The sequence below is a fragment of the Pongo abelii genome, chromosome 6, assembly GCF_028885655.2.
Source record: "Pongo abelii isolate AG06213 chromosome 6, NHGRI_mPonAbe1-v2.0_pri, whole genome shotgun sequence".
Taxonomy (NCBI): Eukaryota; Metazoa; Chordata; class Mammalia; order Primates; family Hominidae; genus Pongo; species Pongo abelii.
In genome coordinates this window covers 37,195,502-37,217,498 of record NC_071991.2, presented here as the reverse complement: position 1 = coordinate 37,217,498, position 21,997 = coordinate 37,195,502, and the positions used below count along the sequence as shown (strand labels likewise).

Below are 21,997 nucleotides of genomic sequence, written 5' to 3'. Positions count from 1 at the left end.
AGAGCACTCCGTTGCCTTGCAGTGGCTCACCTACTGTAGACATGGCTGCTGGAGCTGCTCCCCAGGCTGATGGTGCCGTCCCCAAAGTCCCACAGGTAGGCAACATCTGTGCCAAAGTTGATCCTGCACTCAAAGGCCACACTGGCATTTACCAGAGCTGAGGAGGGGCAGGTGAGCCGATTGGCCACAATTTTCTTCTGCACCCTGATGACGTGGGGCTCAGAGACCACACTGCCGATCCTGTTGGAAGCCTTCACCATCACACGATACCTGCAGGACGGGGAAAGGAGGGCAGCGAAGGCAGATGGCGAGACAAGAACAGGGTCAGATCTAGAGAAACCGTCTGCTATACTTCAAGAGGAAGGCGGGGGAGGGGGAGGCAGCATTTTAATTTGTAAGAACGACCAAAGTATCCAGTGATTTTCATCTTATTGAGGAGAAGGGAGCTGATATTTTTGACTGCCCCTTCTTCATTATTTAATTCATTTAAGGGTAAGCATCATTGCCCTTTCTTAGATGAGGAATTTCTTAGGTCACGTGGGTGGCCAAGATAGAATTCGAACCTAGGACTATCTGCTTCAAAGCCCTACACCAGTTCCCTTAGTTCAAGCTGAAGAGAAATGAACTAAATCTTCCCTTAAATCTTATGTTGAGTTTGCTTCACAGAAGGACCTAGTGGCCCATTATAATACAAATGCAACAGCCATAAGATGCCTTCAGTAGCAGCATGGTGATCTTCAGACTGAGTATAGGCTGTGGCACAAACAGCTACTCAGCAGGACTGCTACTTTTACTGACCATTGGGGGATGCTGAGTCTTCTTTTAATGCTTCTTGAAGTTGTCCTCGCTGGTGGATCCTCTCCAAAATACCACTCAAATTCCAGGGGTATTGTTTCCTTGGTAACAGCTGTAAATGTAATGTCTGTGTCTGTGGCAAACACAGTTCCATTTGTGTAGACAGAGACGGCTGTGGCAAAAGAAAGGAAAGTGTGGCTATGTCAACACAGGAGGGCTGGAATCTCCAGAGAAACTAGTACCTCTACTTTCCCACTTGGTCATGGGCTTGAGTGATGGTGAGGAAGCTCTGATACGCATGCAGGTTGGCAGCAAGGATGCAGCTGTGGGCACGCGGTAGGCAGTGCTGGCCCTGGTTCAAAGGCCCCAAAGTGCTTGCACAGGAGGAGCTCCTAAGGCCATAGGGCCAACTCCTTTTGGGAGTCTGCTAGAAAGCGTACACATGGAGCTGGCAGATAACAGTCCCGATAACCCACCTTCCCATTCCTTCAGATGGGAGCCTTAATACCTGTGGTTTCAGAAAAGTCCCAGAACAAATGGCAGGTGAATAAAGAACCTGTTCAAGGACAAATGGGGCTCTTGGGCAGGCTGATAACAAAACCTGCTGCTGCCTACGGCTTTCCTAATCTCAGCTGACTGCGCGAGGGAGGTTTTTGTTAAACCTGGAATTAAAACAAAGACGTACATTGCATCTTATACCAGACAGTCATGCTGTGCCAAGCCTGGCTGTCACCCACTTGAGTCTGAGAAATAAAGGACACGTTATATGAAGGAATAGATGGAAAGTGATGTATAACCACAGTGCCTAAAATGAGAAAAAAAGGAGATAATAGTATTAAAATTAATTCATTTTTATCATGCAACACACAGTCAGTATTTTTCATTTTTAATTTTCCCTCTTTGAATCTCAATAAATTTCAAAATTCTAAGCATGTCTAGGTATGTCTCTGAAATCAGACATACCTGGGAAACATAAACTTAATCACAAAATTTCTGTCATTATATTTTTCTTTGTATATTTTCTCTATCTGAGAACTCCCTACATGGTATTAAATATGTCAATTCCTTTGAAATATGTCAATTACTTTGATAGATGGCCTTGTTTTTAAAGTATTTCTCAATATGTACACTAAGTAGTCTTCACTTCACAGGAGTTCTTAAATAGGGGTCTAAAGATAAGCCTCGTGCATTTAAGTCCTATAAGATGTAAGATTGTGCATATATGTATATATACATGTACACATACCATACACATACCATACATATAGCATATACACACATACATACCATATACACACCATACACAGCATATGCACCATACACATATGCACCACATGTACACACATACCACACATATCCCCCTATTACATACCACACATGCATGTACATATGTATGTACATACATATGGAGGTGGATACCAAACACTGAATCAGATTCTGAAACAGTACTGTGATGTCTAAGAAGATTTAGAGCAACTCATTTATCATAAAAGGATATTAAGAAAGGAAGGCTATTATTACTACTGTTCTTCTGCATAGTTTCCTCTTTATAAAGAGAAAATACTTGTTTATAACAGAGATAAAGCAGAATGGATATTCTGTCTTTCATCAATGCATCAGAATTTTTGAAAAATAAATATCATATGACTAAAAATAGATATATGATAAATAAATATCACATGGTCTCATTAACCATGCCTGAAAATTAATTCTGAGCACAATCTGATAATCAAAAGTGTTAAAAAAAAAAAAGATACAGTTTACAGATTTGCACAAGAATACCCTATTATCAATCTGTAGGGCTGGATGCAAACTTGAACCTTTCTATTCTAAATCCTGGCATGGAACCACTGGAGATTTACAAGAATTGTGCTCTTACACTGACTAGACGTGCTGCTTATTTATTCAGGTTTAGATAAGACAAATCAATATGAATGACCAACTCGCTAGTTAGGGTATGCAAACAGGTTAAAAAAATCTTCCATAAATATGTCATAACTTCTTGGATGGAGAGTTTCTTACTAGTCTGATTATAAACAGGTACAGCCACTGTGTGCAACAGCTGGAAAGAATTCTTACATGGATGAGTTCACTGGGACTCATCCTGCCATTGGATCCTCCTGTTTCTGGGAAACGTGACGCCATCATCCCATCCCTGTAGGCTGGGCACTTTGGGAGTGCCTCTGGCTGGCTCCCCATTTGCTCTGTTGTAAAGCGTAGGGACTCTTTTCTCTACAGTAAGTGGCTGGAGTTCCCCATTCCCACCCCCACTGGCCTCTGAGCTTCTGGCCCCTCCCTCTACAAAACTGACATGAAGGGAATACCTCCCTTACAGGTAGCTGTGAGGATAAACTGGGGTGATACGAGTGAGGCATTAGCAGTGGGTAAAGTGGAATGGATATTTTGTCCTTCATCAATGCATCAGTGTGCACCTGGCACACTCCATGAGCACCGGCTGCTTTCTCAATTCTGTTTTAGTTCAAGGCCATGCTGTCTGACCAAAATGTGCCTCCAGCCCGTGCTGCAAGGGTCATCATGTATGCCAGCTCCCACCTCAGATGTGCCCTGTCCTCACAGTTAGATAAAGTTCCTGTCTCCTAAAATCTCCCAGCCCCTTAGCCATATCCTTCCTAAGCATTTTTAATGTCGTGTCTCATCTTGCTCCTACACATATCTTAATGTTTTCACTAAGATAAGAGATTCCTTGAGATGAAGACTTTGTACGACTTTATCTTCATGTTCCCTCAGAACACAGTATTCTGCAAGACATATTTTCTGAATTAGGGAAGAATGAATGAAGGATGTTGTATCGAATTTAGAACTGCTATAACTTGAACAGTATAAGTAAAACAGAGACGCCCTGCTTCATTTATAGCTGAGGTGTGCTTGCTCAGACTCCAGACATAGGTCTTACTTTTCTGATTCACTTGGGAGTCAGCAAAGACAAGCACTTCATCCTCATGGATACTGCTGGAGTTCATGAACGCAGACATGGCCTCATGGCCGATCTCCACATAATAAGGCCCAAGCTCCACTTCGGTTCCATGAAACTCAGTATAAATAACAGCCTTGAGCATATAGACTCCTTCTGGAAAAATAAGAAACAACAGACATTTGATGAATTTTTAATAACATGCATAACAGTTAACATTTGTAGAATGGTCATAATGGGTGACTAATATGGGAACTGATACAGGAAAGGTGATCTTTCTTATCTCTTGTAGCAGCAGGGCCATTTCATGGGCATGTGACACATACAGTTGCACAGAGCCCCTCACGCAACAGAGCTATGTGACTGATTTAATGCTCTGCTATCTTGAAATTCTTCATAATTATTTTTAGCAAGGAGTCCCGCATTTTCATTTTCCACTGGGCCTTGAGAATTATGTTGCCAATCCTGTGCAATAGGAAATATTCATAAGGAAGAAAATAGATATTAGTTATCCCACAGCTAGACAAATAATACTTAAACAGCCAAATAGGAATATATCAAATAACTATGATGGTGGATGACAAAAATGGCCCCAAACCCTTACCTGTTTTTCACACACTTACAATATAACTATAATATGACTCTGTGGCTCCTCTCATTAAGTGGAGAAGATTATTGCTTCACCTCTCAAATCAGTGCTAATCAGAGGGCCAGTGGATTTTCAAAGTGCTTGCACACTCTTTCGTCTTAGGACCTCTGTCATTGTCACTGGGACCCTGTCATTGCCATGTGAATAGCCTGGCCTAGTCTGCTGAAGGATGAGAGACACATGACTGAGTCCCCCCATGGCCCCAGCTGAGGGTCAGTCACCTCCAGGAGAAGAGCCACCTGGCTGATTGGCAGCTGGCCATAGATCTGTGAGTGAGCCCCTCGAAGACCAGCTCAGACCTGAAGAACTCCCAGCAAAACTGGGAGCTGAATAAAAGGTTATGTTTTAAGGCACTAAGTTTAGGATGGCTTGTTAACACAGCAATAGACTATTGATACAATTCCACTGAACTGGAAAGACATTAGCAATTCTCTAACCTCAACTCCCTACACAATATTCTTAAACTGTACATTTGATCATGTCATTCCCCAGCTCTAAAATGTTAAGTGATTCCTCATGTGTCACAGGAGCAAATCTGTAGGTGACCTCGTCCCCCTCAGCTGAGCTGGTCCCAATCACTCATCCTTGACTCCACCAGGCCCACAACTGACTCATCAGCCACACAGAACCAGGCTCCACTGCCCAGACGGCTGGTCTCCATCACAAATATGCCCCTGTGTAGTCTTCTCTCAGTTTACAACATCCTTCTTTGCGCCTCCATCTGGCCAGCTCCCACCTACCATGAGCCTCTTTGAATGACCCAGGCAGAATCACTGGCTTCAACCGGCATCTGACTATGGAACGTGGACCGGGCTTCCCTCTCAGACTCACTACGTTCTCTGTCTTTCTTCTCCTCAAACCTCATCACAGAACACTTAGTACATACACAGTAAATGTTATCAAAGGACCAATCAAGTTTACAAAATGGGATACTGAAGCTCAAAAGGTTAAACAACGTGCTCTAGGCCTAGAGTATGCAATGCTTTCTTAGGAATTAAGATAGTCATTTCTCTCTTCACTTGCTGCATCCAAGTTATATGGAATAATATGTGGATCTACTAGCAGCATAATAATAAGAAAAAAGGGAATGACCTTAAAGAGTAAAAGTCTGTCTCGGGGAAGAAGAGTGAGCCTGGTAGCATGCAGGAGGATTTGGGAATACTGTGATAAGCAGAGGCCACAGAGAAGGGCATCCTACTCTAAGCACAACTCAGATTAACATGTAGAAGAAATAGGTACACTTTCCCAAATTGTATTCTCATCTTGGAAGCTATATCTCAAATGTTGAGACACCATTCGTAACTTTATTGCAATTTTCTTACAATACTGCTCCTCATGACAAGTAGAAAGTGAAATAGATACCCATGCAGGTCATCCCATGCACAGGAACCAGAACTTAACTAAGAGTGTGCTATGTGTTGTTTCATGTCAAAAGGCAGATTTCATGACCACAAGTTAGAAAAGGCAGTTTATATAATAGTTAAGAACACACTCCACGGACTCAGAGGAATTTGGCATTGGAAATCTTTGTGACCAAATCTTAGGCATATCTTACTTTCTTTTTTTTTTTTTTTTTTTTTGAGACGGAGTCTCGCCCTGTTGCCCAGGCTAAAGTGCAGTGGCGTGATCTTGGCTTATTGAAAGCTCCGCCTCCCAGGTTCACGCCATTCTCCTGCCTCAGCCTCCTGAGTAGCTGGGACTACAGATGCCCGCCACCATGCCTGGCTAATTTTGTTTTTGTATTTTTAGCAGAGACGGGGTTTCACCGTGTTAGCCAGGATGGTCTCGATCTCCTGACCTCGTGATCCACCCACCTCGGCCTCCCAAAGTGCTGGGATTACAGGTGTGAGCCACCACGCCCGGCCAGGCATATCTTACTTTCAAGTTGACTGTACTTTTGAGATGGAGTCTCACTCTGTCACCCAGGCTGGAGTGCAGTGGCATGATCTCAGCTCACTGCAACCTCCACCTCCTGGGTTCAAGCGATTCTCCTACTTCACCCTCCCAAGTAGCTCGGATTACAGGTGTCTGCCACCATGCCGAGCTGATTTTTTGGTGTATGTGTATTTTTAGTAGAGACAGGATTTCACCATGTTGGCCAGGCTGGTCTCGAACTCCTGACCTCAGGTGATCCACCTCAGCCTCCCAAAGTGCTGGGATTACAGGCATGAACCACCGCGCCTAGCCTCAAGTTGACTTTAGACTTAACCCCTGATTGAAGATGTAATACTGATATAGTTTGGATGTTTACCTCTCCCTAATCTCATGTGTCGAATTGTAATACCCAAAGTTGGAGGTAGAGCTTGGTGGGAGGTGACTGGATGATGAGAGTGGATTTCTCATGAATGGTTTAGTACCATCCTTTGGTGCTGTCTTTGTGATAGTGAGTGACTTCTATTGAGATCTGGCTGTTTAAAAGTGTGTGGCATCTCACTCTCTCTCTTGTTCCTGCTTTCACTGTGTGATGTGCCTGCTGCCCTGTAGCCTTCTACCATGATTGTAAACTTCCTGAAGCCTCCCCAGAAGCTCAGCAAACGTTGGCACCATGCTTCCTGTAAAGCCTGCAGAACCGTGAGCCAATTAAGCTTCTTTTCTTTATAAATTACCCAGTTCGAAGTATTTCTTTATAGCAATTGGAGAATGGCCTAATACAAATACCAATTCCTTACTTTATTCATAAAGCAACAAAAGAAACCAATGAATACGTATCAAAGTTGCAGATGCTTAAAATTATTATAATAGAGCAAGTCCTGATGTGAAATAGAGACATGTTTGCCTTCTACTTAATCTTCTAGGAGTTAATCCAAAAACAAAAAGGAAAACAGTGAATAAAAATAAAAACTCTTTCTCTTTTTGTTTAGTGAAACTAGGATGTAGCTAGCATGTTCAGAATACAAAATGGATACAAAAACTGCTAAAAGCGGCAAATATCAAGCATGCATGAGCAGGAACCCTACTGAAGGAAGAACAGAAAACGTCCTAAAGTGAGAAATCAGTTGCCAAAGGGCTCAGTGGCTGTGAATATCAACACATATACATGTGTGTAGGCAACACACACACACACTCCACCTGCAGTTAGTTCAGAAAAAATGCAACTCTTTATATTATGAGTAATGCTGTGAAGAAAAAAAAAAGAAAAGAAGAAACAAAGGCAGGCAGGAAAGAAGAAGGGAGGGAAGGATAAAGGAAGAAAAGACCATTCAGCACATATAAGATACTACAAAAGTCAAGAGGGAAAATTCAGGAAATACTCATAATAGATTAAGATAATTCATCAGAAAAACACTGTCCACAAGAACAAGATTGAACAACTTGAGGAATCATTATCTTCTGAGATGCAAGACCAGAGAGCAGAAATGAAGGAAACGAAGTCAACATTTCAGAGTATAATGGAGAATGGAAAATGCAGAACACAAAAGAAGGGATGCAGAGGAAAATATGAGGAGAGCGGGCCAGATGAAAAAGGAAAAACAAAAAAGATTTTAAAAGACAAAAGAGAACTAATAGATGTATGCCAGTCTCCCAAAAAGAAAGCTGACATATTGGAATAGAAACAATGTAAAGATCTAATTCAAGAAATCTTTCCTGAAACAAAGGACACATTGAAAAGGTAAACCATGTGCTGGAGAAAGGTGACCCAGAGTGGCCAGCACTTAGACACATCCTGGCAAAGCTGCTGGAGTTGCAAATAAAGAAATAACTACTGGCTGGGCGCGGTGGCTCAGACCTGTGATCCTAGCACTTTGGGAGGCTGAGGCAGGTGGATCGCTTGAGGTCAGGTGTTCGAGCCCGGCCTGGCCAACATGGTGAAATGCCATCTCTACTAAAAATACAAAAATAAGCCAGGCGTGGTGGTGCATGCCTGTAATCCTAGCTACTTGGGAGGCTGAGGCATGAGAATCGCTTGAACCCAGGAGGTGGAGGTTGCAGTGAGCCGAGATCATGCCACTGTACTCCAGCCTGGGGGACAGAGTGAGACTGTGTCTCAAAAAAAAAAAAAAAAAAGAAAAGAAAAGAAATAATTGTCTTGACAATCACAGAAAAACATTAATCAATGAGGGGGGAAAAAGAAGGCTGACTTTGGAATCACCACAAGATAAGAAAGAGAATGGAGAATTTCAGGGAGGCTTCTTCAGACAGAGTGTCAGGGCCACCAGCTGAATTTCTGATTCAGTAGGTCTGCAGTGGGCCTGAGAGTCTGTATTCTAAGCCAGTCTCAGGTGGTCATGATGCTGCTGGGCCACACTTGGAGAACCATGGTTACAGGACAGAACAGAATGGAAAGACAACCAGATTCCCCAGGAAAAGAACATGTGTCCAAGGAGTCCAGAGCCAGCACACTGTCATTCCAACATAATGGCAGCAACAGTTTTGAATATGGGAACTTAGAGGAAGCTTATTCCATGAATTTTCCTAAAAAAAATCTACTAGAGGACAAACTTCAGACAACCAAACAGGAACACCATGCCAAAAAAAAAGCCGAGTGAGGACCGAATATATTAGCTCTAGAACCAGAACTAAGACTAATGTGGGGAAGCAGGTTGATATGGTTTGGATCTGTGCCCCCACCAAATCTCATGTCAAATTGCATTCCCCAGTATTGAAGGTTGGGCCTTCAGCATTGGTGGTAAGGAGGTGGGAGGTGATTGGATGATGGTGGCAGATTTCTCATGAATGGTTTAGTGTCACCCCCAATCCCTGCCACTTGGTACTGTCCTCATGATAGTGAGCTCTCATGAGATCTGGTCTTTTAAAAGTGTGTGGCACCTCCCCTCTCTCTTGTTCCTACTCCGGCTATGTAACGTGTGTGTTCCCTGTTTGCTTTCTGCCATGATTGTAAGTTTCCTGAGGCTTCCCCAGAAGCTGAGCAGATGCCCACATCAATGTTTCCTATACAGTCTGCAGAACTGTGTGAGTCAATTAAATCTCTTTTCTTTATAAATTATCCAGTGTCAGGTATTTCTTTATAGCAATGTAAGAACAAACCAATACATAGGTAGCAGAAAAAAAGGTAAATATTTCATGTTTTGACAATGTAGAAATCATACAGTAAATGAAATTTGGGCTGGGGAAGAGAAGAGGTAGGAGCTGTGGAATAATGCAGATTGCCTCATACGTAATTGCTGGAAATCAAAAGACATGAAGATTTAACAAAGCAATTAAGAAAGGTGAAAGCATATATGAGAAAAAAATGAGTAAAATTGGTGATAAAGAAGAGAGAAGGGAAGAGGAAGATGGGAAATATGCTAATTTCATCATTGCTCATAGTAGCTGATGAATGGATACCCTAAAGAAACAGAGGGATAAGGACATTTTATAAATAAAAGGGGTCAACTAAAACAAGGCACAAACCTTTCAAGTATCAGAAGGCTAACTCAGATGAACATACAAAAGAAACAAAAGACTATTTAATGAAATGTATTTTAAAATGTACACAGAGCCCACAATGTAAAATATGACAAACATCTGTCATTTCAATAAAGACAAAAATCACTAAACTCACGTATCTCAAATAAGAATGATCAGAATGATTCACACAGCAAAGCCAAGTCCATTGTAGAGAAACATCTAGGACAGTGATTCCAAAAGGTGGCAAATGAAAGAATCTCCAAAATTGTGAGAAGCTGTGTGATGAGGTGGGAGTGACCATGCTGCAGGGGTCTCCACAGGCAAGGCAGGGCAGAAGACACAAAGGAAGAGGCTTGGGCCACCTGGGTTGTTCAAGGAATTGGGATTTCCAGTGAAAAGGGTAAAACGGGGTTATGTTTTCCTACTCACGACAGAGGGCCAGCCATGTGGGAGGATCACCCAGAATCCTGATCCTCAACCTCATCTTACCCAATGTTTGCCTCTCTCTCTCCCTCCCTCTCCATCTGTTTTCCTTTCTCTCCCCTTCTTCCCTCTCTTTCTCTCTCTCTTTTCTTCCCCCCAACATCCCCTCTCCCTCATCAGCCTTTCCCACTGGTGGGTGGGGTGTGGTTATGAGGACCATGGAAAAGGGTGAGCAAACGGGCTCAGCAGATAGCAGATACCTGGAGCCAGCCCACACTCACTGTACAGGAGGGACACAGGGCTGCAACTCCCTGTAACCTCCTGAGCAGCCATGGATTTTTATTCCTAACACTGACCACATTTTAAGCCATAAAGTCAATATCAGGACTTAAAATTAAAACAGCAGAGAAAAGATTTGCTTATCATGCTACATTAAAACTAGAAATTAATAATGAAAGCAGTTCACAAAAGAGGCCACATGACGTGAAAAATTTAAATGTAAATAATAACTAATTTAGCATCTGAGAAAGAAAAGGAGTTTTTATCTGAGGAATGCAAACCTCCTCTAAATGATCAGTCCCCAGAGGCACGTGGGAATGAGACAGCAGTCACAGACCACTTCCCTCCTTGGGCTAAGGAATCCTGTCTTAAAACTGCTAGCTATCCCATGAGCGGCTATAAATTAACCTAACAATGCCACACACAGGACACCGTAGCCCATAGAGTGTATAGCCAATCACTAATCAATGTCATCTGTGTAAACCAATGAAAATTCCTGACAAACAGCTTTATATCAGCCCACTCCTTGTGGCCTCTTTTTGCTTTTAAAAACATACTGGTGACAAAGACAGAAATAAGCTCATATCCAAGGTTACTGGGGTCTGAGTCTTCCTGGCAGCTGTTTTCACTTTGGCACAAGTAAACTTTTAAAGTTGTATTTTGTGTCTCTGCTTCTTTGTAAGTGGACATATCCAACTGAAAATGTAAAAGGAGAAAAAAAAATACCTATAAAAGCAAAAAGAAGAAAATAAAGATAAAAGTGGAAATTAATAAACTAGGGGAAAATGTGGAATAAACAAAATCTGAAAGCTAGTTCTTGATAAATAAACTAATGAAAATTTACCCAACCAATTAAGGAAAGAAAAAGAAATAAAACAAAATAAAATAAAAATGATAGAAGAAAATACAGATGCCAATTAAAATAAAAGAACTATAAGAGCCTATTTTGCTCATCTCTATGCAAAAAAATGTTAAAACTTAAATTAAATAGATAATTATACAAGAAAAAATAACTTGAAAGAACTAACTAGTGGAGAAATTAAAATTCTTAACAGATGAATTTCCATAGAAGAAACAGAAGAAGGTATCAGTGAGCTATTCCAACGGCAGTAAGAAGAAAGTACCAGTCCCAGAGGGTTAAAAGGAAATTCTCCAAAATAGAATATATATTTCTGATGCTATTCAAACTGTTTCAGGACAAATAAAAGACAAAGAAAACTTTCACACAGCACTGATATCAAAGACCAAAACTACTGCACAAAAATCAATGACTAGAAATTGTTCTGCACCAGCCATTTGAAGGTGATCCAGTACCTATCTATCTACCAACCTGTCATTGAGGAGAAAAGCTGTAATGAGGCATCTGGAAAATTGGACTGTTTTTCAACTGCATTTGCAAATGCCTTTAAGGATTTCGGCATTTAGAATCACAGGTCTTGCTGTTACCTTCTGAGTTCTTTCTAGGGTTGACCTATTCATTAAGTGGAACTTGGGTTCTAAGATTTAGGTGTCTTAGTCCACTTTTTATAAATAAATAAATAAATAAATAAATAAATGGGGGATCACAGTGGACAGGAGGCAGGACTAGATTGCAGCTCCAACTTGGATGGACAAATCAGTGTGTGGAGGCTCGCATAGTGAATTTTTGCTCCAGAACGACTGCAGGAATAAATTAGGAAAGCTGAGAGGACCCACAGACTCCCTGAAGTAAGTGGATTGCTCCTGCAGGACCCAGGAGACAACCCAAATACTGTGCTGGTATACACGGCTGAGAGACTCACAAATGCTTCACGTCACAGTACTCTGTGCAGACAACCCCCAGTACCAGCCTGGAACCTGGTAGACTCGCTGAGTGGCTAGATCCAGAAGAGAGATAAAAATCACTACAGCTCAGCTCTCAGGAAGCCACATCCATAGGAAAAGGGGGTGAGTACTACATCAAGGGAACACCCCACAGGACAAAAGAATCTAAACAACAGCCTTCAGCCCTAGACCTTCCCTCTGACAGAGCCTACCCAAATGAGAAGGAACCAGAAAACCAACTCTGGTAATATGACAAAACAAGGTTCTTTAACACCTCCAAAAAATCACACTAGCTCACCAGCAAGGAGCCCAAATCAAGAAGAAATCCCCAATTTACCTTAAAAAGAATAGGAGGTTAGTTATTAAGCTAATTACGGAGGCACCAGAGAAAGGCAAAGCCCACTGTAAGGATATCCAAAAAATGATACAAGAAGTGAAGGAGAAATACTCAAGGAAACAGATAGCATAAATAAAAAACAATCAAAACTTCAGGAAACAATGGACACACTTATAGAAATGCAAAATGCTCTGAAAAGTCTCAGCAATAGAATTGAACAAGTAAAAGAAAGAAATTCAGAGATCAAAGACAAGGTCTTTGAATTAACCCAATCCAACAAAGACAAAGAAAAAAGAATAAGAAAATAAGAACAAAGCCTCCAAGAAGTCTGGGATTATGTTAAATGACCAAACCTAAGAATAATCAGTGTTCCTGAGGAAGAAGAGAAATCTAAAAGTTTGGAAAACATACGTGGGGGAATAATCGAGGGGAATAAACTTCCCTAGCCTTGCTAGAGACCCAGACATCCAAATACAAGAAGCACAAAGAATACCTGGGAAATTCATCACAAAAAGATCATTGCCTAGGCACATTGTCATCGAGTTATCTAAAGTTAAGATGAAGGAAAGAATCTTAAGAGCTGTGGGACAAAAGCACCAGGTAACCTATAAAGGAAAATCTATCAGATTAGCAGCAGATTTCTCAGCAGAAACCCTATAAGCTGAAAGGGTTTGTGGTCAGTCTCTTCAAACACAACAATTATCAGACAAGAATTTTGTATCTAGCAAAACTAAGCTTCATACATGAAGAAAAGATAGTCTTTTTCAGACAGACAAATGCTGACAGAATTCACCACTACCAAGCTACCACTACAAGAACTGCTAAAAGGAGCTCCAAATCTTGAAACAAATCCTGGAAACACATCAAAACAGAACCTCTCTAAAGCACAAATCTCACAGGACCTATAAAACAAAACTATAATTTAAAAAACCAAAAACCTCAACCTCTCCCTCTCCCTCTCCCTCTCCCTCTCCCTCTCCCTCTCCCTCTCCCTCTCCCTCTCCCTCTCCCTCTCCTCCCTCTCCCTCTCCTCCCTCTCCCTCTCCCCTTTTTTCGGTCTCCCTCTGTTGCCAAAGCTGGACTGTACTGCCGGGATCTCGGCTCGCTGCAACCTCCCTGCCTCGGGCTCCTGTGACTCTCCTGCCTCGGCCTGCCGAGTGCCTGGGATTGCAGTCGCGCGCCGCCACGCCTGAATGGTTTTTGTATTTTTGGTGGAGACGGGGTTTCGCCGTGTTGACCGGGCTGGTCTCCAGCTCCTGGCCTCGAGTGGTCTGCCTGCCTCGGCCTCCCGAGGTGCTGGGATTGCAGACGGAGTCTCGCTAACTCAATGCTCAATGGTGCTCAGGCTGGAGTGCAGTGGTGTGATCTCGGCTCTCTGCAACCTCCACCTACCAGCCTCCTGCCTTGGCCTCTTAAAGTGCTAAGATTACAGCCTCTGCCCCACCGCCACCCCGTCTAGGAAGTGAGGAGCGTCTCTGCCTGGCCGCCCATCGTCTGGGATGTGAGGAGCCCCTCTGCCCGGCCGCCCTATCTGGGAAGTGAGGAGCGCCTCTGCCCGGCCGCCCATCATCTGGGATGTGAGGAGCGCCTCTGCCCGGCTGCCACCCCATCTGGGAGGAAGTGAGGAGCGCCTCTGCCCGGCTGCCCCGTCTGGGAGATGAGGAGCAACTCTGCCCGGCCGCCCCGTCTGGGAGGAAGTGAGGAGCGCCTCTGCCCTGTTGCCCTATCTGGGAAGTGAGGAGCGCCTCTGCCTGGCCTCCACCCCGTCTGGGAAGTGAGGAGCGCCTCTGCCCGGCTGCCACCCCATATGGGAAGTGAGGAGCGCCTCTGCCCAGCCGCCCCTTCTGGGAGGTGAGGAGCGCCTCTGCCCGGCCGCCCCGTCTGGGAGGTGAGGAGCGCCTCTGCCTGGCCGCCACCCCGTCTGGGAGGAAGTGAGGAGCACCTCTGCCCAGCTGCCCCATCTGGGAAGTGAGGAGCGCCTCTGCCCGGCTGCCACCCCCTATGGGAAGTGAGGAGCGCCTCTACCCGGCCGCCCACTCTGGGAAGTGAGGAGCGCCTCTGCCCGGCCGCCCACTCTGGGAAGTGAGGAGCGCCTCTGCCCGGCCGCCCACTCTGGGAGGTGAGGAGTGCCTCTGCCCGGCCGCCCCGTCTGGGAGGTGAGGAGCGCCTCTGCCTGGCCGCCACCCCGTCTGGGAGGAAGTGAGGAGCACCTCTGCCCGGCCGCCCACTCTGGGAGGTGAGGAGCGCCTCTGCCTGGCCACTCCGTCTGGGAAGGGAGGAGCGCCTCTGCCCGGCCAACCCGTCTGGGAGGTGAGGAGCGCCTCTGCCCGGCTGCCACCCCGTCTGGGAGGAAGTGAGGAGCACCTCTGCCCGGCTGCCCCATCTGGGAAGTGAGGAGCGCCTCTGCCCGGCCGCCACCCCATATGGGAAGTGAGGAGTGCCTCTGCCTGACCACTCCGTCTGGGAGGTGAGGAGCGCCTCTGCCCGGCCATCACCCCGTCTGGGAGGAAGTGAGGAGCACCTCTGCCCAGCTGCCCCGTCTGGGAGATGAGGAGCACCTCTGCCCGGCCGCCCCGTCTGGGAGATGAGGAGCACCTCTGCCCGGCCGCCCCGTCTGGGAGGTGAGGAGTGCCTCTGCCCGGCTGCCACCCCGTCTGGGAGGAAGTGAGGAGCACCTCTGCCCGGCCGCCCCCTCTGGGAAGTGAGGAGCGCCTCTGCCTGGCCGCCACCCCGTCTGGGAGGAAGTGAGGAGCGCCTCTGCCTGGCTGCCCCATCTGGGAAGGGAGGAGCACCTCTGCCCGGCCGCCACACCGTCTGGGAAGTGAGGAGCGCCTCTGCCTGGCTGCCCCATCTGGGAAGGGAGGAGCACCTCTGCCCAGCCGCCACACCGTCTGGGAAGTGAGGAGCGCCTCTGCCTGGTCGCCCCATCTAGGAGGTGAGGAGCGCCTCTGCCCGGCCGCCCAGTCTGGGAAGTGAGGAGCGCCTCTGCCCGGCCGCTCTGTCTGGGAGGTGAGGAGCGCCTCTGCCTGGCCGCCACCCCATCTGGGAGGAAGTGAGGAGCGTCTCTGCCCGGCTGCCCCGTCTGGGAAGTGAGGAGCGCCTCTGCCCGGCCGCCCCCTCTGGGAAGTGAGGAGCGCCTCTGCTCGGCCGCCCCGTTGGGGAAGTGAGGAGCGCCTCTGCCCGGCCGCCCCGTCTGGGAGGTGAGGAGTGCCTCTGCCCGGCTGCCACCCGGTCTGGGAGGAACTGAGGAGCGCCTCTGCCCGGGCGGCCCCGTCTGGGAAGCGAGGAGCGCCTCTGCCCGGGCGGCCCCGTCGGGGAAGTGAGGAGCGCCTCTGCCCGGCCGCCCCGTCTGGGAGGAGAGGAGCGCCTCTGCCCGGGCGGCCCCGTCTGGGAAGCGAGGGGGGCCTCTGCCCAGCCGCCCTGTCTGGGAGGTGAGGAGCGCCTCTGCCCGGCTGCCCTGTCTGGGAGGTGTACCCAACAGCTCCGAAGAGACAGCGACCATCGGGAGCGGGCCATGAGGACGATGGCGGTTTTGTTGAAGAGAAGGGGAGGAAGTGTGGGGAAAGGAAGGAGAGATCAGATTGTTGCTGTGTCTGTGTAGAAAGGGGTGGGCATAGGAGACTCCATTTTGTTCTGACTAGGAGAAATTCTTCTGCCTTGGGATGCTGTTGATCTATGGCCTTTCCCCCAGCCCCCTGCTCTCTGAAACATGTGCTGTGTCAACTCAGGGTTAAATGGATTAAGGGTGGTGCAAGATGTGCTTTGTTAAACAGATGCTTGAAGGCAGCATGCTCTTTAAGAGTCATCACCACTCCCTAATCTCAAGTACTCAGGGGCACAAACACTGCAGAAGGCCGCAGGGTCCTCTGCCTAGGAAAACCAGAGACCTTTGTTCATGTGTTTATCTCCTGACCTTCTCTCCACTATTATCCTATGACCCTGCCATATCCCCCTCTCCGAGAAACACCCAAGAATGATCAATAAATACTTCAGAAATAAAAAAAAAAAAAAAAAAAAACAAAACCAAAAACCAATAACCAAAGTACACAGGCAACAAATAGCATGATGAATGGAATGGTACCTCACATCTCAATACTAACGTTGAATGTAAATGACCTAAATGCTCCACTTAAAGGATACAGAATAGCAGAATAGATAAGAATTCACCAACCAACCATCTGCTGCCTTCAAGAGACTCACCTAACACATACAGACTCACACAAACTTCAGGTAAAGTGGTAGAAAAAGAAATTTCATGTAAACAAACACCAAAAGCAAGCAGGAGTAGCTATTCTCATATCAAACAAAACAAACTTTAAAGCAGCAGCAGTTAAAAGAGACAAAGAAGGGATCCAGTTTCAGCTTTCTACATATGGCTAGCCAGTTTTCCCAGCACCATTTAAAGACTTAAATGTTAGACCTAAAACCATAAAAACCCTAGAAGAAAACCTAGGCATTACCATTCAGGACATAGGCATGGGCAAGGACTTCATGTCTAAAACACCAAAAGCAATGGCAACAAAAGCCAAAATTGACAAATGGGATCTAATTAAACTCAAGAGCTTCTGCACAGCAAAAGAAACTACCAGCAGAGTGAACAGGCAACCTACAAAATGGGAGAAAATTTTCACAACCTACTCATCTGACAAAGGGCTAATATCCAGAATCTACAATGAACTCCAACAAATTTACAAGAAAAAAACAAACAACCCCATCAAAAAGTGGGCAAAGGATATGAACAGACACTTCTCAAAAGAAGACATTTATGCAGCCAAACGACACATGAAAAAATGCTCATCATCACTGGCCATCAGAGAAATGCAAATCAAAACCACAATGAGATACCATCTCACACCAGTTAAATCATTAAAAAGTCAGGAAACAACAGGTGCTGGAGAGGATGTGGAGAAATAGGAACACTTTTACACTGTTGGTGGGACTGTAAACTAGTTCAACCCTTGTGGAAGTCAGTGTGGTGATTCCTCAGGGATCTAGAACTAGAAATACCATTTGACCCAGCCATCCCATTACTGGGTATATACCCAAAGGACTATAAATCATGCTGCTATAAAGACACATGCACACGTGTGTTTATTGTGGCACTATTCACAATAGCAAAGACTTGGAACCAACCCAAATGTCCAACAATGATAGACTGGGTTAAGAAAATGTGGCGCATATACACCATGGAATACTATGCAGCCATAAAAAATGATGAGTTCATGTCCTTTGTAGGGACATGGACAAATTGGAAACCATCATTCTCAGTAAACTATCGCAAGGACAAAAAACCAAACACCGCATGTTCTCACTCACAGATGGGAATTGAACAATGAGAACACATGGACACAGGAAGGGGAACATCACACTCTGGGGACTGTTGTGGGGTGGGGGGAGGGGGGAGGGATAGCATTAGGAGATATACCTAATGCTAAATGACGAGTTAATGGGTGCAGCACACCAGCATGGCACATGTATACGTATGTAACTAACCTGCACATTGTGTACATGTACCCTAAAACTTAAAGTATAAAAAAAAAAAAAAATGCTAAACATTTACACACTTATGTCACACGAAAGTCATAAAAATGTTTAAATTTATTTCCCTTTACTTTAAATTGGGATTTCCTTGAAGGCAAAATTTTTCGGGGAAACTCCCTTCCACAATTTAAATAAAATAATCAAGAGGGATCTAAGATATTATTAAATGATTAATATAATCTTTAACGTTAAAGTTTTTCAATTTAGTAGCCTCCATGATAACCCACAATGATCCTGATCTCCTAATATTCATGCTCTGTTTTCTCTCACACTTGATAGGGATGACTTGTGTAACTAATGAATCACTGAAGATGATGCAGTGTGACTTTCTGGTTTAGTCTTAGAAAACACTGCAGATTTTGTGTGATTCTTGGATCATTTGCTCTGAAATAAGCCAACTGTCATATTGTGAGGACACTCAAGTACCACTATGCAGACAGCCATGTGACAGAGAACTGAAGCCTGCTGTCTGTAGCCAGAAGTGAGGCCTCTCTTTGAAAGACATTGAGTGAACCATGTTGGAAGAAAATCCTCTTGCGCAAACCATGCCTTCAAATAACTTCAGCCCTAAACCACATCTTGAATGCAGCCTCATGAGAGACCCTGAGTCTGATTCAACAAGCTAAGCTGCTCCCAAATTCCTGACCCACAGAAACTATAAGATAACAAATGATTGTTATTTTGAGCTTTTGTGTTTCAGAGTAATTTTTATGTAGAAATAAATACAGTTACTCTAATATTTCTCAATAAAAAAAAGAGACAAAGAAGGACATTATATAATGATAAAAGAAGCACATTATATAATGATAAAAGGCCTTGTCCAACAGGAAAATATCACAATCCTAAACATATATGAACCTAACACTGGAGCTCCCAAATTTGTAAAACAATTACTAATAGACCTAAGAAATGAGATAGACAGCAACACAATAATAGTGGGGGACTTCAATACTCCACTGACAGCACTAGACAGGTCACCAAGACAGAAAGACAACAACAAAAAAAAACAACGGATTTAAACTATACCCTGGAACAAATGGACTTAATGATATCTACAGAAAATTCCATCCAACATATGCAGAATATACATTCTATTCAATAGTGCATAGAACTTTCTCCAAGATAGACCATATGATAGGCCACAAAACAAGCCTCAATAAATTTAAGAAAATTGAAATTGTATCAAGCACTCTCTCAGACCACAGTGGAATAAAACTGGAAATCAACTCCAAAAGGAACCTTCAAAACCATGCAAATATGTAGAAATTAAATAACCTGCTCCTGAGTGATCACTGGGTCAAAAATGAAATCAAGATGGAAATTTAAAAATTCTTCAAACTGAACCACAATAGTGACACAACGTATCAAAACCTCTGGGACACAGCAAAGGTGGTGCTAAGTGGAAATTTCATAGCCCTAAACGCCTACATCAAAAAGTCTGAAAGAGCACAAACAGACAATCTAAGGTCACACCTCAAGGAACTAGAGAAACAAGAACAAACCAAACACAAACGCAGCAGAAGAAAGGAAATAACCAAGATCAGAGCAGAACTAAATGAAACTGAAACAAACAAACAAAAAATACAAAAGATAAATAAAACAAAAAGCTGGTTCTTTCAAAAAATAAATACAACTGATGGACCATTAGCAAGATTAACCAAAAAAAGAAGACAGAAAATCCAAATAAGCTCAATAAGAAACAAAACAGGAGATAATACAACTGACACCACAGAAATACCAAAGATCATTCAGGGCTACTTAATGAACACCTTTACACACATAAACTAGAAAACCTAGGAGAGATGGATGAATTCCTGGAAAGATATAACCCTCCTAGCTTAAATTAGGAAAGAATTAGATACCATGAACAGACCAATAATAAGCAGTGAGACTGAAATGTTAATTTAAAAATTACCAACAAAAAAAGTCCAGATCCGGACGAATTCACAGGAGAATTCTACCAGACATTTAAAGAATTGGTACCAATCCTATTGACACTATTCCACAACATAGAGAAAGAGGAAACCCTCCCTAAATCATTTTATGAAGCCAGTATCACCCTAATACCAAAACCAGGAGAGGACATAACCAAAAAAGAAAACTACAGACCAATATCCCTAATGAACATAGATGCTGGAATCCTTAAAACACTAGCTAACCAAATCCAACATATCAAAAAGATAATCCACCATAATCAAGTGGGTTTCATATGAGGGATGCAGGTATGGTTTAACATACTCAAGTCAATAAATATGATACACCACATAAACAGAATTAAAAACAAAAATCACATGATCATCTCAATAGATGCAGAAAAAGCATTCAACAAAATCCAGCATCCCTTTATGATTAAAACTGAGCAAAATTGGCATACAAGGGACATACCTCAATATAATAAAAGCCAGCTATGACAGACCCACAGCCAACATAATACTGAATGGGAAAAAGTTGAAAGCATTCCCTCTGAGAACTCGAACAAGACAAGGATGCCCACTCTCACCACTCCTCTTCAACATAGTACTGGAAGTCCTAGCCAGAGCAATCAAGAGAAAGGAATAAAGGGCATCCAAATCAGTAAAGAGGAATTCAAACTGTCACTGTTTTCTGATGATATGATCATATATCTAGAAAACCCTAAAGACTCATCCAAAAAGCTCCTAGAATTGATAAAAGAATTCAGCTAAGTTTCTGGATACAAAACTAATGTACACAAATCAGTAGGTCTTCTATACATCAACAGAGACCAAGCTAAGAATCAAATCAAGAACTCAACCCCTTTTAAAACAGCTGCAAAAAAACAAACAAAAAAAAAACCACTTAGGAATACCTAACCAAGGAGGTGAAAGACCTTTACAAGGAAAACTACAAAAGAGTGCTGAAAAAAAACATGGATATCACAGACAAATGGAAACACATCCCATGCTCATGGATGAGTAGAATTATTGATTCTACTGTGAAAATGACCATACTGCCAAAAGCAATCTACAAATTCAATGGAATCCCCATCAAAATACCACCACCATCTTCACAGAATTAGAAAAAACAATTCTAAAATTCATATGGAACCAAAAAAGAGGCTGCACATCCAAAGCAAGACTAAGCAAAAAGAAAAAATCTGGAGGCACCACATTACCTGACTTCAAACTATATTATGAAGCCATAGTCACCAAAACAGCATGGGACTGGTATAAAAATAAGCACATAGACGAATGGAACAGAATAGAGATCCCAGAAATAAACCCAAACACTTACAGCCAACTGATCTGCAACAAAGCAAACAAAAACATAAAGTGGGGAAAGGACACTCTTTTCAACAAATGGTGCTGGGATAATTTGCTAACCACATGTAGGAAACTGAAACTGGATCCTCATCTCTCACCTTATACAAAAATCAACTCAAGATGGATTAAGGACTTAAATCTAAGACCTGAAACTGTAAAAATTCTAGAAGATAACATTGGAAAAACCCTTCTAAACATTGGCTTACATAAGGATTTCATGACCAAGAACCCAAAAGCAAATGCAATAACAACAAAGATAAATAGTTGGGAGTTAATTAAACTAAAGAGATTTTGCATGGCAAAAGAAACATTCAGCAGAGTAAACAGACAACCCACAGAGTGGGAAAAAATCTTCACAATCTATGCATCTGACAAACGACTAATATCCAGTATCTACAATGAATTCAAACAAATCAACAATCCCATCAAAAAGTGGGCTAAGGACATGAATAGACAATTCTCAAAAAAAAAAAAAAAAGATATACAAATGGCCAGCAAACATATGAAAAATGCTCAACATCACTAATGATCAGGGAAATGCAAATCAAAACCGCAATGCGATACCACTTTACTCCTGCAACAATGGCTATAATGAAAAAATCAAAAAA

The 21,997-nt window shown here is 43.6% G+C and overlaps 1 protein-coding gene across 1 annotated transcript in view; it reads right to left on the bottom strand.

The window, feature by feature from the left end:
• Window positions 1-21,997, bottom strand: part of PKD1L1 (polycystin 1 like 1, transient receptor potential channel interacting) — a 184,156-nt gene that overhangs the window by 136,950 nt on the left and 25,209 nt on the right. Inside the window, exons 8-11 of the mRNA XM_063725988.1 lie at window positions 3,710-3,883; window positions 1,481-1,600; window positions 799-967; window positions 31-270 (exon numbers count right to left, since the gene is read on the bottom strand). Of these exons, the coding sequence (XP_063582058.1) occupies window positions 31-270; window positions 799-967; window positions 1,481-1,600; window positions 3,710-3,883 (703 nt within the window). The remainder of the gene's footprint in view (window positions 1-30; window positions 271-798; window positions 968-1,480; window positions 1,601-3,709; window positions 3,884-21,997) is intronic.